At 34.6% G+C, this 15,135-nt stretch overlaps 1 protein-coding gene across 7 annotated transcripts in view; it reads right to left on the bottom strand.

Annotated features, from left to right (window-relative positions):
• Positions 1-15,135, bottom strand: part of FAF1 (Fas associated factor 1) — a 473,410-nt gene that overhangs the window by 234,204 nt on the left and 224,071 nt on the right. For all 7 annotated transcript variants that reach the window (XM_070609689.1, XM_070609691.1, XM_070609693.1 and 4 more), the window contains one exon: positions 7,050-7,155. In XM_070609689.1, coding sequence (XP_070465790.1) covers positions 7,050-7,155 — 106 coding nt within the window. The remainder of the gene's footprint in view (positions 1-7,049; positions 7,156-15,135) is intronic.

The raw sequence follows: 15,135 nt of genomic DNA, 5'->3' as shown, positions 1-15,135 counted from the left end.
GAAATTAATCCAATTTTATTTTAAATATCAAAGAAGGCATGCTAACTTCTTCATTAAGTCTTTGAGAAATAAAACCTAAAATATTTTTCCAGTTGTTTCTGCATTTCTATATTTTATTTTCTAAGAATGTAATTAAAATGTATTGACAAAAAGCATATTGGTTAGTTATGCCTTTTTAAATATAAACTCTAGACATTTATTTAAAGATACAGGCCAAACTTAGAAATGAGCTTTTCTATGAAATATTTACAATTATTAAGTTATATATTATAGGTATGATTTTGTTGCATTCTTTGCTAATAGCTATAATTAAAATAAACTTGAAATATGGTGTCAGTAATATGTGCTATCAAACAAAACTAAACCATGCAACAAAAATATATCACAAGAGAATTAAACTTCAAAATATAAAAACACACAAAATAACTGACATGTATTCTAAGATGCTATCCCTTGTATCTTAATCTATGTAGCTCAGAATAAGAATTAATTATTTTATAGTGTCAATATTCCAAATTAAAATATTGTACACTAACAGCTTTAAGGATAAGGAATAAGTATAAATTTGTACAGACTGGGTTTGCTTATATTTTTGTTTCATAATACCTTTGGTTAATAATCAGAATTACGCTAACAAGAACTATGTGAAAATATTTTGTTTAGAAGTATATTCCAATTTAGGATTATTAATTATACAATTCCAATTCACATTTAATGTACTTTAATACATTACATATTTTTATGGGACCATGTAGAGATTTGCAAAAATGGTTGGCTCAAATAAATGGTTCTCTTTTAAGTGGATTTTATCCCTTTAAGTTCATTCAACAACTGCAATATATTTTTAAAGTATATATTTTACTCACAAAATACATATGTAAGTCACAAACCAAAAGCTAACAGATGTGTGACTTCTAATTAGTTATAATAATCTCTGCTTCAATGCTATTAGAATGAGCCTTTCTTTTCCTTTGAAAACTAAAAAAGCTTTCCTTTGAATTTTAAACTGTCAGGGTGCTTCAAAGTCAATGTACAAAATCTGCTTTGATTAAAATTTTAGACATCTACAGTGATAACTTTATGAAAGGAAAATATTAAATTATAATTATCCTAAACAGACACAGTCTTGTGAAACTAACCCTACATTCATGTTAAAACACAAAGAGTTGAATATAATGAATTTGATTCATCCTCGGACACAAAGCATCACCACAGTAAACTCAGTCAACTGTTGCTCTTACGCCTATATTCATGGTGCTTAAATAGCGCACTTTAAAACAAAAAAAACTCCAATTGGCTTTTCATATATCCACCCTCCCCAAAAATAACGCACTTGAAAAACTCAAATGATATGAAAGGCTTCAAGGCCTCTTTTCTCCCTTTCATACCGCTTTTTTTTATTTCTGTTTGCAGTAATCTGCCTTTCTCTTTCTCTTTCTCATTGCTACAGAGCAAGCGAGGAGGCTCAGAGCTTTGAAAAGGGGGCTCAGTGTGTAATGGGTCCACTAGAATTAATTTACTTGCACCAAATCCATTGAGCACAGAGGGGTTTTTTTTCCCCTCTCTCCCTCTCTCTCTCTCTCTCTCTCTCCTCAAATCATTTGGAGTTGAACGCAGCCCCCAGCCTTTGTAATTCTAGTAAAGCACTTAAAGTGCACAGTAGGTGTTCATGAGGACCATCTGGTCAAAAGCAAAACAAGCTGCTGATTTTGCCTTTGAATAGAATGAAGCAAGTGTGAATTAGTCTCTTCAATTAGCACTATTACAACCTGTCAAGTGCATATTGTAAAACAGGATTATTACAGTATTGGTCACCAGTGCAATTATTTACTCTCTGCCTTTTCTTGCATATAAAAATGTCTTATGTTTATTAGTTTCTGATAACTGAACATAATTTCTCTTAACCCAAGCATTTCAAAACTACCAACATACAAATTACAGATTATGAAATGTGGTTGGCCAAGATGTTAGGATACACATATCTTAAGTAACAAAGGACAAAGCATTGTCCTTATTTATTAACACAATTTCATTGTTTTTATCTTCTTAAAATGTAGGTTAAGAAATACTTACATGGGCTAAAAAAAAATTTCCCATAGAGATTATTTCAAAACACTTTCAGAGGGAGAAAAAGACTAGTCAGATTTAAATAGCTGCATTGTAAATATTACTTAAATTTATTTCCTAAGGGGTTAATTTATCAAGAAACATAGAAATTCTCAATATTTATAAAATGATCATTACTTTGTTCATTTGAAGTGGTATGACTTCAACAGATCTCGGTTATAAAATCCAACTTGAAACTAATAATATATATGCATATTTAAAAGAAACTCATGATCTCCCTTTCTGAAAGCTGAATAAAGGCTTGAATTCATTGCCCAGTTGCTTAAGAAATTATATCTCTTTCATTCTTGCTAAGATGTCATTTGTGGTTTCAAATTTTAAAAATCAAATTATGATATACACTAATTAAAATGGGTTCATTCAAACTGAGCTTACAGATGCTGTTTATCTTGCAGTAAAAATAAACCACCTAAACTTTTAATTAAATAAGCACAATTTATTTTACCCTCTTGTATATGCACATTCTCTCCTACCCTACTCTTCAGTTCTGTGCCATCATCCCCTACCCTCTCCATACTGGAAAACAAACAAACAAACAAAAGCAACTATACTTAAAACATTTACAGAATAAGCATCTTAGTTAAGAAGTTATAGTCAACCCACTACTAAAAAATTGCTCATTAGTACAATCTGTAAACGACTACATATTTAATTACTGTTAATGATCTCGAGAATTAAAGGAGAATAATTCGAAATACATGTTAGTCAAGCAAGTTGAGAAAACATCAAGCAGAAAAATAGACACAAAACTCGACACAAGTTTCAAATTTGCAGAATCAGAATCAGCCTCACGATTTCACAATTATTTAGGCAAGATTACTTTTGAGGACTGGTATGATTTATGTATACAATTCATTTCTTGTTGCTAATTTAAACTATTGGCTTCCCACTTGACAACCACTTGTATTAGTATTGAAATGCTTTACCATCCCATGTAAGCTACATCTTTACCGGTTGTCGATTTTTCCCTTTCATTTCCATTAAGAACTAAATCAACATTAATAAGAACAGTGAGAATTCTAGGGTAAAGTGAAACTTGGAAGAGGATTTAAATAATTCCAATAGCTATTCATCGTGCTTCTCACTATAATAGATAAGTAATACTCCATGATTCCACACCAAAAATACTTAGGTTTCTTATCATTGTTATTCTGGATCATGTGTGTATTCCTTAAGTTTGTATGACACCTATAAAGAAAAGTGGATATTTTGCCTAATAGAAGGTTTTGCAATAGAAAGATGGACAACAAAGAATTAGTTTCCAAGAAAAGTTGGCTTCATTTCAGGGACTTTATATCCTTTTCCACACCTGGGTTTAGGATTTGCAGTAGGCAAATCAATCTTTTCTTTCCTTTAATTTAACCGTTCCCAAGTACATTTGTAACCACAGATCTTTAATAGTATTAGACAGAATTACCAAAGTATGTAAAATTAACTGTTTAAAAATCTGAATTCTCAGTGTAGAAAATTCATTAAAATAAGGTAAGCGTATTCAAATTTTCAACAAAATTCACTCGTTTCAAGTGTGGCAGGTAGCTAATTTAGGACCCAAAAAGGTGGACAGATTGTCACAAAGTTATTATAATTATTATTTGATAATTTTCATAAACTATTTTGTCATAATGGAAAAAGAGAAAAGATTTTTATTCTTATGACAACTTGCAACTCTTCATTCTGACCTTTTTATACTATCATTGCCTTTTCCTCAAGTAGGAGGATAACGTAAGTGGAAGGATTTGTAAAGAGCTTAAAAAAAAATAACCTCAATATCTAACTATCTTAAATTAAAATCTAGAGCACCCAAAGGACATAAGTCACGCATTGTGAGGCAAAACACCACAGAGCCAGAGTGAACAAACATTTGTACAACTGTGGGTTCATCACCACTAGCTTGCGTGAACATATGGTCACAGAAGAGTTCATCTGAAACACAAACTGCTTCTAAGTTTTGTTTTCTAATTCACTATTTTTAAAAATACATTTTGTCTAATTAAAAGTTGAAATCATAGTGCCTTTTTCAATCCTATTTCATTTAATAGAAATTTCCCTCGGGGGGAAAATATTACAAAAGCTTTCTTTTAAAAATACAAGGCTTTCAAAAATTAAAAATACCAATAACTGGTAATTTTTTCCACCTACAACAAAAATAATACATTACTATACTGGGGAAAAAATCAGGTTTTTGGTTTTTTTACATTTCTTCCTTTCCTTTATCTACTGGTCAAAATTCATTCCTGGACCTATTAAACAACATCGAAAAGAAATTTCTGAAACTGGTGACAGAAAATAATTTACAATTTAGGATATACAGCATCATTAAGCTTCCACATTAACAGCAAAAATTCTGGCATTTATAAAGTAATACTGCAAAATCATTTCAAGATTACATTTTTGTTGTGTTCCAAGCTGATTTTCAATCATGCAACAAAAATTAATGCACATACTTAAGTGTCACTGTGGGTTGCATGACTACAGCATAAGAGCTTCTTGTTCCCCTGAATCCCCCCCACCCCACCCCCCAGGTATTCCACAAGGTGAAGGAGAAAAGTCTTAGAACTAGACCTAGAGTGCGATCCTAGGCGTAGACAGTATAATCCACATTTTTTTCTAAGTTGTACAGAATAAAAGAGCCTATGTGTACCCGTCTACTCACGGAAAAGCAACTGATACTAGAAACAACTGCATTTATTTTTTCCTGGTAACTAGCATTTCAAAACATTATTTTAAATCAACTATAAAAAGGAAAAAAAGAAAAAGAAGAAATCAAACTGTTGCCAAGAAATACATAAGAACATCTGTTTTTGCAAAAATATTTCTCGGATATTTTTGATTTAGAAAATGGTATGAAAAAGATTTACTGTTTTCAAGTCCTTGAAGCTTAAAATAAATTTGATAATCTAAATAGCAGGCCATGGAGAACAGTTTCAGCCAACTGTGGCACACAATGGCACATTTGCAGAATTTTAAATATTTCTTTTAATAATTGATGTAGTCGTTTTGAATCATTCTGCATAGGATATCAGGTGTGAGCAGATTGCATTAACGCTGCTTAAACATTTCAACTTGTCAGTATGGCCAACTCGATTTCGGAAATATTTGCAGTATTTTCCCATCGAAACAGTAATAAAGGCAAAATAAATATATGCCACTACTTTATAATCACCGAACATTAATGAATATTTTATGTCTTTTTAAATCTCCCTGTTTAATTTAAAAGGGTGAAATTAAGTCTCCTCCCTGCAATATGCCAATTATCTGTAAATCAAACAATAACTTGGCCATTATGCTCCTTTTTGTTAATATAAGAGAAGCTAATTTGAAAACATTGAATGGCATTTTTAGACTATCAGTTTAATAGTCCTTTCTGCCCTCTTGTGGGAGAAAGTTGAAACACACTCAAACTATAGAAACTGGAATTGTAAAAGAAAAAAAAGGTAAAATTTTAGCTATAAAAATTTCATTCAGAAAGAAAAATAAAGCTGTCTATGTTTATCCATCCTGCATTATACTCATCTTCAATTACAAAAAGTAAATCAACAGAATGAAATTTAACTCATTATCTTTGCTTTTCTTGATTAAATTGGAGTTATTTATTTGAAACTAAATTTATATATTTTAATATACAGTTTAAGTTTTACTACCATGAAGTTCCCAGAATAACTCTGTGATAGAACCATAGTTAAACATTATTTCTAATGTAAAAACAACGATTCTTCAAGGAATTAAAAATTTTAATTTACAGAATAGAACACATATTATATAGGTTAAAAATGAAATGTCAATTTATATATTTAAAACCTGGAAAAATATCAAATAACTCAAATCTATGATTCAAATTAGGGGCCAAGAATAATTTTTAAGATTTTAGTTTCTAGTCAACAAACTATTCAAGTGATAAACAGAAAAAATAAACTTCAAGCAATGAGTTATTTATGCCAAATTCAGAAGTTGAAATTCACTGACAAAACAAAAAGAAAGGAAACCATGAAGAGTCTAGCCATTACTGAAACAATTCATACACTTCTGAAAACTGATTAAGGTGAAAACAGCTTGTTTTTCAATATGACATTAGTAATTATTTTAAGCAATGTAGTCCAAGAAAACATTTATGAAATAATCCAAGATTAAGCATGATTAATTCTCTTTATAAAAACATTAGTAGATAAATGACTGCTGTATTCACAACTTACAAGAGACAATGTGACACAGTTGTCATTTCAGTGATTCAAAACATAAGTCTTGTCATAGCCCTACACATTTTTCCCCCTTACGGAAATAAATTACTGGCTTTTAGGTGGGTAGGGCCACAGGCAAGAAGGTACCTCTTCTCTCTTGGGGGAGGTTCTTTTTTGAAACAGTGGCCCTGGTTGGCCAGGCTGAAGAAAATATTGACACTATAAATAGACTCTTCTCAGATATTCTGAGCTAAATGACTGACGATCTCCAACAGCATCTCACGGATGCTCCCCAAGGCTGGGATGGAGCTGTTTAAGAAAAGCCTCCTCAAACTCCTTTTGGAAATAGGCAGGGTACACATTATAAATAATATATTTGAGAACATCCTTTCAAATAAAATATAAGCATGTTCGAAAATGCATGCTGTCAACAATTTCCGAATTAATATTTTAAATAATTACTATACAACAATGAAATACATCACATAATAATGAGTTATTTTTAAGCAGGTTTTAAGTTGACTATTTTAAGAATTATCAAGAGCTCTCATTTACCACATCTATCTTGCTAGGTCAAGTCATTTAATATATCTACAGTAATCATTGATGCTCTAGTTAATTAAAATTAGGAACCCAATAATGAAACATAAAGAGAAATTCCAACCAGACCAGATAAGCCCTCTATAACAGGGTCAACATTAGCTATAATGAGCTATCTTTATTCCCTAGCTGTGAGACATAACTCACCTCTTGAATGGTACTGCTTCCTGAGAAGTTCAGGTTGTACTCCCGCTGGACTTCTCGGTGGGTGATGATCAGCATGAAGTTTTGATTTAATGACTCCTGCAGGGCACTGAAAGGGTTGAAAGAAAAACAAGGAACTCTGAGATGAACAAGTTCTAACTTGCTTTACAGCTAGCTGCAAAAACCCCAGGAGTACCATAACCTCCACACAGGCATGTCTGGGCCCAATGTTAGCATCTTTTCAGCTCCTAAAGGCAAGAGAGCATGCTGAGAACAACCAAGGGGAGCTAACCTGTTAACTCCTTCTCTACCAAGGTGTTTTTAAACTTCAATTCTACATACTTTGCACGTATAAGAATTTTCTACAAGTCATATGCTATTGCCCGCATACGTATTTCTTCCAAGAGAACCAAATTTGTCAATTATATCAAATTCCAAATACGCTACTAAAATGTATACTCAAAGGCTCTGGTTCAATTCCAAGTGAAATAGCTGTTCTAGAAAAACAGAAATATGAAACTATTGTTTATGTTCATGCATGCTGTATAAGAATAAAAATATTATTTCAGCCAAAATTCAGAGGATATTGACGTCTACAAACCTTTAATTGCTATACCAAAATTCCTTCAAAATAAGTGTGCTTTCACTTAGGACTCAGTAATCCATAGAAACCAGAAATTGGATAATTTAGAGGAACATTAAACTCTACACCAAAGTTTCAAAATGTTAGAAATGTGTCAGAACCATGAAGAGTAAATGAAATGAGCCACGTAAATTAAGAAACATAAATCACGGTTTTATTCATTTTTAACAATATCAAGAAGCACTATTAGCACTGAAAACAAAAATCTCACATTATTCCAGGCGCTAAGGAAACCAGCGCAAATGATATATAGTTCCTGTCCATGAAAAGCTTCATAATCTAATAAACAGACATAGAAACAGCCACAGTATAACGCAATAGGTACAATTGAGAAATTGAAAAAAAAAAGTACAATGAAAACTGAGAGGGAAGTGCTTAACTCTGCCTCAGTGAGAGGGGAAAAGGATTGGGGGAAAGCACAGAAGAGAAGAAAAATATAACTTGAAATATGAAGGATAAGCAGGACCTTAGAGTTTATTGAACACCTACCTATGTTTATGACACCGTTCTAGTTGCTAAGGATACAGTGGTGAACAAGAAAAAAAAGATTCCTGCTTTCATGAAACTTACATTCTAGTAAAGGAGACAAACGATAATCAAGTAAATAAATAATTTTAGAGAATGCTAAGTGCTGTGAAGAAAATAAAACAGGATTATAATATAAAAGGTAATGGGGGGAGGTGAATGGAATTATTTTCAACAGAATAGTTGAGGAAGCCATCTCTGAGGAAGTGACATTTAAGTTGAGGCTGGTATGATAAGAAAGAGATAGTAGGAGTCTGATCATGTAGGTCCTTGCAGACCTTAGTAAAGAACTTGGTATTTATAGTAATTACAAAGGAAAGTCATTGGAGGGTTTTACACAGGAAAATGCTTAAGATCTGACTTACATTTATACAATATTATTCTAGCTGCTCTGGCTACAGTGAGGAAAGAGTGGAGGCAGGGAGAGCAGATAGGAGGCTACTCCAGGCAAAAAGTGATGGTGGCTTGAACTAGGGTGGTAGAGGTGGAGACAGTAAAGAGCTGCCAGGTTCAGATGTATTTTAGAGGTAGATGCCAGACAATTTACTGATGGTGTGTGAGAAAAAATGTAACCCCCAAGGTTTCTGGCCTGAGCAAATGGAAGGATGGAATTGTATTTAACAAGAGAAAACTGGGCCAGGTTGGGTGGGGAAGTTGAGAGTAAAGTTTTGGATATATTAAGTTTAAGATGCCTATTAGACATCCACGTACAGTTGTATACAAGAGTTAAAGGTCAAGAAAGAGAGTTCAGAGCAGGAGAGTTGACAGCATATACATAGTATTTAAATTCTGTGGCCAAAAGAAATCACCTAGGGAAACAGGTCACTTAAAGAAAATGAGAGAGGCCAAGATGGAGCCCTGGAGCATTCCAATAACTGAAAATCAAGCAGAGGAAGAGAAGTCAGTGTAAAGAAGACTGATAAATGGTCAGTAAGAAAAGAAGAAAACCAAGAAAGTCTATTATACAGGAGCCAAGAAGTAACTGTTTGAATTAGGAGGACATGAGCAATTATGCCAAATGATGGCAAGACATTAAGTGCAGTAAGGGCAGAAAAATGACCATGTTCAGGCAATTGTGAAAAGCTCAGTGTGATCACAACGAAGGGTGCGTGCAAGGAGCGCGGTGAGGCTCAAACAGTAGGCTGGGTCAATGTTCAACATACCTATGTTAAAAGAATTTGGGGTCAGAAGATGCAAGTAATGGAAAGTCTACTTGGAGTTCAAAGGCTTTCATAGGTAGACCTATTTCACAACCATTTTCCAAAATTTTACTTTTGCTCTAGAGCTTGGCTGACTTCCCCTCATGTCAAAAACATCACTCCATACTCACTTCAATCTCTGTTCACGTTGTTCTCATTCTCCTTCCTATCTCTCCACTCCAAAATACTGCAGACCTTTCAGAATACCTCATGGTCTACCATTTGTATTTATTAAAGATCTCCTCTTCTCTGAATTTCTATATCATACACTTCATTAAATACTTAATTATAGCATGTTTTGTACAGTTTGCTTTGTTTCATGTGTAGAAGTCCTGAATTCAAGATGATAAGCATTTTCAGGGCAAATATCTTAGTATTCATCCATATTTCCCTTGGCAACTAGCATACTAAAAGGTGATTCAACTCAATCCTATAAATATTTAAGAAATAGTTCTGCATATTCTGAACTGCATATAAAGAACTACTAATTCTCAATTTTTGAGCCTACCTATGAAATGCCATTTTATTCAAAAAATTGTGGTTTAGAAAAGTTAAGTAATTGCCCAAGGTTATGCAGCTATAAAAAGATGGAACCCAGTTTCTAAACTGTCTTTGATTCTATATTCTTTACATGTCGGCATCCTACCTCCCAAATGGCTGGGCTGCTTTGGAGATATAGAGATGAATAAGACTCCTGCTTGTTAGCAGTTCACCATTTGTTCTTTCTATAATTATTCAATTCCTAATATTTGCAATAATATAGGACTAAAAGACAATCACTGACCTCAAGACAGACTATTCAGAGAGGTTAAAACAGATGTGAGGATTGTAGAGAAAGAAAAGAGTACTATGAAGTACTATGAAGAAGAATGGACAATAATTTGACCAGGAGATATGTAGGATGATTTTAGACAGAGACTAATTTGAGCAGAGATGGAAATGGGAGAACATAGGGAAAGGTGCAGAAAGCAAGGAGGAAAAAGTGTTATGGGGAGGTGAAGAAGAATTGTGAAAGAGAAAACTTGAACCTTAAGGACATACATTATGGGGGCTTCAAATGCTAGGCTAAGGAGCTCAGAATTCTGGAAGTCTGGATTATTACATAGATCCTCCTTTATCTTTACATACGAATCTACACACTTTTAATACTTTTAGTGCTTGCCTTTATGCAATTCCTTAAATGTGTTTCTTGATCTTGACTCGCAGACTTGTGCACTAACTTTGCAGAAAGGTTTGCCAGGACCAGCACTGACTGCCAAACTACTTTAGAAGATCAACTTAGTCTAGTTCTACAATTCCTCAATGGTCCTAGCATAGGGTAAGAGCGCAAGAAAAATGCCTATGGCTTTAAACTGCTTGGGAGTCACACAGCCACCAGATTTGAATCCCTGTTCCATCACTTGCTAGTTATTTGACCTTGAAAAGTCAATGATTCATTCGTTCAAGAGTATTTATGGAGTGTCTACCATACATAAGGTGCTACTTTAAGCACTTAATTACTCTGTAAATTCTCAGTTTCCTCTTCAGGAAAAGGATAATAATCCTTACTTCATAAAACTATGAATATTAAATTTTAGAAAGCCAAGTGGGAATTTTTATTACATATAAGTTTTAAGGTGATCTGTTATAACTTATTGAAAACAGAACACTTTCGAGGGGTACCCATACTTTAAAACCTTACAAGGTTACAGTGAAACATTAACAAAAGGATTTGTGGTGATTTTGCGACAGTTACTTTTCATGTTTTAGTGCCATTCCTCTGCGAGAGTTCAGAGAGTAAAATCTTTTTTGATGCACTGAACATAATTGTATATTAAGCCTAATATTATCCAGACTCAGGGTGTTCTTTTTCACACAGGTCTTTTTGGGGGTTGATATACCACATTCCTGTTCCTTGTGAGAATGATGTGTTTGGAGGAGTAAGCTGAGGGTATTATATATGACCTTAGACTCCGGCCTGATTCATTCACTTAGCCATTAATAATAATGGCTAACGTTATATGAGTGCTACTATGTATCAGGCATTAAGAGCTTCCTGTCAACTTTATGAAGTTATTATCATTTTCATTTTACAGATGAGGAAACTGATGTTAGGTTACTTACTTGCTTAACGTCACACACAAAATAAGGAGCAGTGACCAGGTCTAACTCTTATGATTCGCCCTTCACGTACTCAAGAAGGGAACCCAGTAAGATCATATTTCTGTTTGGAGTTTATTGTGGGATGGGCAGACAAGCAAACTTACAATTCACATATGGTACCATTTGCTAAGAACTCTAATACCAGTTTTCCTAAGGTGCTATGGAAATACAGAGGAAGAATACCTAAATTAAACCAAAGAGGCTTTTCACAGAATCTGACATGTGAACTAAGTGAGTTTTCTTTGTTTTGTGAGATGCTTTTTGGGGGGGGGGGAGCAGGGGGACCCAAGGCTGTAAAGAATTTATTGTGGTGATTTGCATAATTTGCAAAGACTTTATTGCTAAAATATTATCTAGGCAAACTGATTCCAGCTGCTGCTTAGCAGAATGAGTTGAGTCTTCAAGTTGCGGCATCTAGGAGCAATTTTCTCCAAGTGTCTTCTAACGGTTGGTGAGGATAGTTAGCCATGGTTAATCCACCTTCAAGCTGTCGGTCTTTTACTTTCAAAATGCAAAGTAATTCATGCTACTTCAACTTTTGACCTTTAGAGTACTCTGAGGATGACTGCCAACCAAAGCAGTAGTTGAGAAATAATATGAAACAGTTTTTTTGTGTGTGAGGCAAATTGGCCCTGAGCTAACACCTGTTGCCCATCTACTTCTTTTTGCTTGGTGAAAATTGTTGCTGAGCTAACATCTGTGCTAATCTTCCTCCATCTTATGTGGGATGCTGCCACAGCATGGCTTGACGAGCAGCACTAGGTCTGCGCCCGGAACCCAAACCTGTGAACCTTGGTACACCAAAGTGGAGCCCGCGAATGTAACCACTACGTCACTGGGCTGGCCCCAGTTTTGTTTTGTTTTGTTTTTAATGGTATGTTTTTGCTTCAATTAAAGGAAGAAGTAAAGGTGTAAGCAAACGTAGAAAATTTTTAAAAGCAGTTTGAATTTTAACTCAATGCAAGAAATGGTTTTCATAGAATATCTATTCTCCCCTCACTGTTTTTTAATTTTTTATTCTCCATTATGATTTTCCTTTCAGTTCGAATATTTGCATTTACCACCAAGGGGATAGTTTTGTTTCTACAAACATACAAGGGCCATTAAAACCTACTTCTGCTCTACCCTCAAATACAGACTGAAATTAATGTTCAAAATGTAATGAGAATCATATACATTTGTCCCCAAGCTTTGAGCTATTGGCTATTGGCAAAAAGTATAATAGAATACAATGAATGTTAAAATTTTTAAGCAATGAGTAAGCAAAGTGCTAGACATTTTCACAAGTAATATCTCATAATTCTCCTAGCCAATTTCTTAATTTTAAAATTGGGGGGCAGGGAGTAAAGATATAAGGTAACTATAAAACAACAGATTAGATGATAGATATCCACTCCTCTAAGATTTTCAGTTTTAAAACTAAGCGTTAATATCTAAGCCAGCAACACAATTCTAGAAACAGTTTTAGTATGACATCCTCTTTCTGCTTTCTTTTTTGTCCACAAGTCTTGGGTTCCCAGTGTTCTTGATTAGCAAAATGTCCACCTCTGCCTGGGGAGATCCCATTCCAATTTAACTATGAACATTTATCAGAAACATCTGTAAAATATCTGCCTTCTAATGAGTATCAATTTCATTTTAATTCATTGGCTTAGTTTAATACATTTTATACTCCCCTCCAGTTTTTTTAATAAAAGAAAAACAATGCACAGCATATTTTAACACACAGGCCCCAATAAATCAATCTGAAGCTATAGACACTTTTATACATGTGAACACCAAAAGTCATAAATTATTAGCCTCCATGGGTCAAGTACTGATAAAAGCAACAACATTAAGAAAATGAATGTAACAGTCTTTATTTACTATCTTGACTGAGTCTATTTCACTTTGAGAGAGCACTTTAGTGATCCACTTAATGCAGAAAGCACATAGCTATTTTAATACGTATGATGTGGCGATCTTTCAAGGTTAACTTAAGGCTGCATTATGGTAGTGGAACAATCATTTGATCATCATGTAGCTATACACCTGTCACTAATTCCTGATTAAGAAGAGGAATGGCTTCACTCCTGCCAAACAGCAGCACCCTATTTCATAGGGTAGCACAGTAGCAGGCAGGGTGTCTTGCATAAAGAATAATAACAGCAATTTAAGGATTTCCTTCCCAGCAATTCTTGAATCAAGAAGTCCTCTTAAAGTCTTCAGGGGGCAAAAGATTTGGCCAGACTAAACCATAGCCTTCCTATCAAAACAGCAACACTTCTAGAGGAAGCACTCATTGTTAGAAAGTATAAATCCATCGACATTAAACAACCAGACTAGGAAAAACAGCAAATTCGGACGTGGGCTTCAGGGTTGTTAGGGACTGAAGGTTTCTGTCTCCCCACGAATTCACATGCTGACAGCCTAACTCCCAATGTGATGGCATCTGGAGGTAGGGCCTTAGGAAAGTGATTAAGTTTAGACGAAGCCAGGAGGTTGGGGCCCCTATAATGGGATTAGTGTCCTTATAAGAAGAGGAAGAGAGACCAGAGCTTTTTCTCTTCTCTCTCTCTGCCAAGTGAGGGCACAGAGAGAAGGCAGCCATCTGCCAGCCAGGAAGAGGGTTCTCACCAGGAACCAAATCTTCCAGCCCCTTGTTCATGGACTTCTCAGCCTCCAGAACTGTGAGAAATAGCTTTTGTTTAAGCCACATAGTCTACGGTATTTTGTTTTAGCAGCCTGAGTTGACTAATATAAGGGCTTTTAGGTGTACCGTATTCCTAGCACTCAGGTAAACAGCTGCCACCAGTTCAGCACAGGCTTCTAAACGGCTCTCTTTTAAACACCTGTATATACACATCCAAATTAAAATCTCACTCATTAAAATCCATAGCAGAAAACAATATGCTTTTGTCAAAAGTCATGTAACTAGGGGATGGTTAAGAATTGTGCATTTATTGTATGTAAATTTTATCTCCATAAAAAATTGTAAACTATAGGGGGCCAGCTCCATGGCCGAGTGATTAAGTTAGTGTGCTCCACTGCGGCGGCCCAGGGTTCAGATCCTGGGCGTGAACATGGCACCACTCGTCAGGCCACGTTGAGGCGGTGTCCCATATCCCACAACTAGAAGGACCTGCAACTAAGATATACAACTGTGTACGGGGGGGTTGGGGGGATAAAGCAGAAAAAAAAAATTGTAAACTATAAAAAAATACTTGAAGAATCTGATAGCTACCATTTTTTTGCAATGAAATGGGCCCCATATTTTTAACTTCAAAAATACAACACACTTTTAAGCAATGTAAATGGGAACCATGAATTTGCTGCCATTGTTACTTAATAATAATAATAATACATATCCACTGACACATATGGGCTGTTGTCAGCGAAATTATACTTCTCAAATCAATGCTGTATATGTAGTTAAGACAGGGAAAGTATTAACACCAATACAGGGATTGAAATCTCCTGTTTCATTCCTGCTGTGTGCGTACGCTATTTCTTTTCTTGCACTAGATATTTTAAACAAAAATATCAATGTAAAATAATAGGCTTAGAAGGTTCATTTACAATAGGTTTTATTTTGTAAAGA

The sequence above is a fragment of the Equus przewalskii genome, chromosome 2 (assembly GCF_037783145.1).
Source record: "Equus przewalskii isolate Varuska chromosome 2, EquPr2, whole genome shotgun sequence".
Classification (NCBI taxonomy): Eukaryota; Metazoa; Chordata; class Mammalia; order Perissodactyla; family Equidae; genus Equus; species Equus przewalskii.
This window is presented reverse-complemented; position numbering and strand designations above follow the sequence as displayed.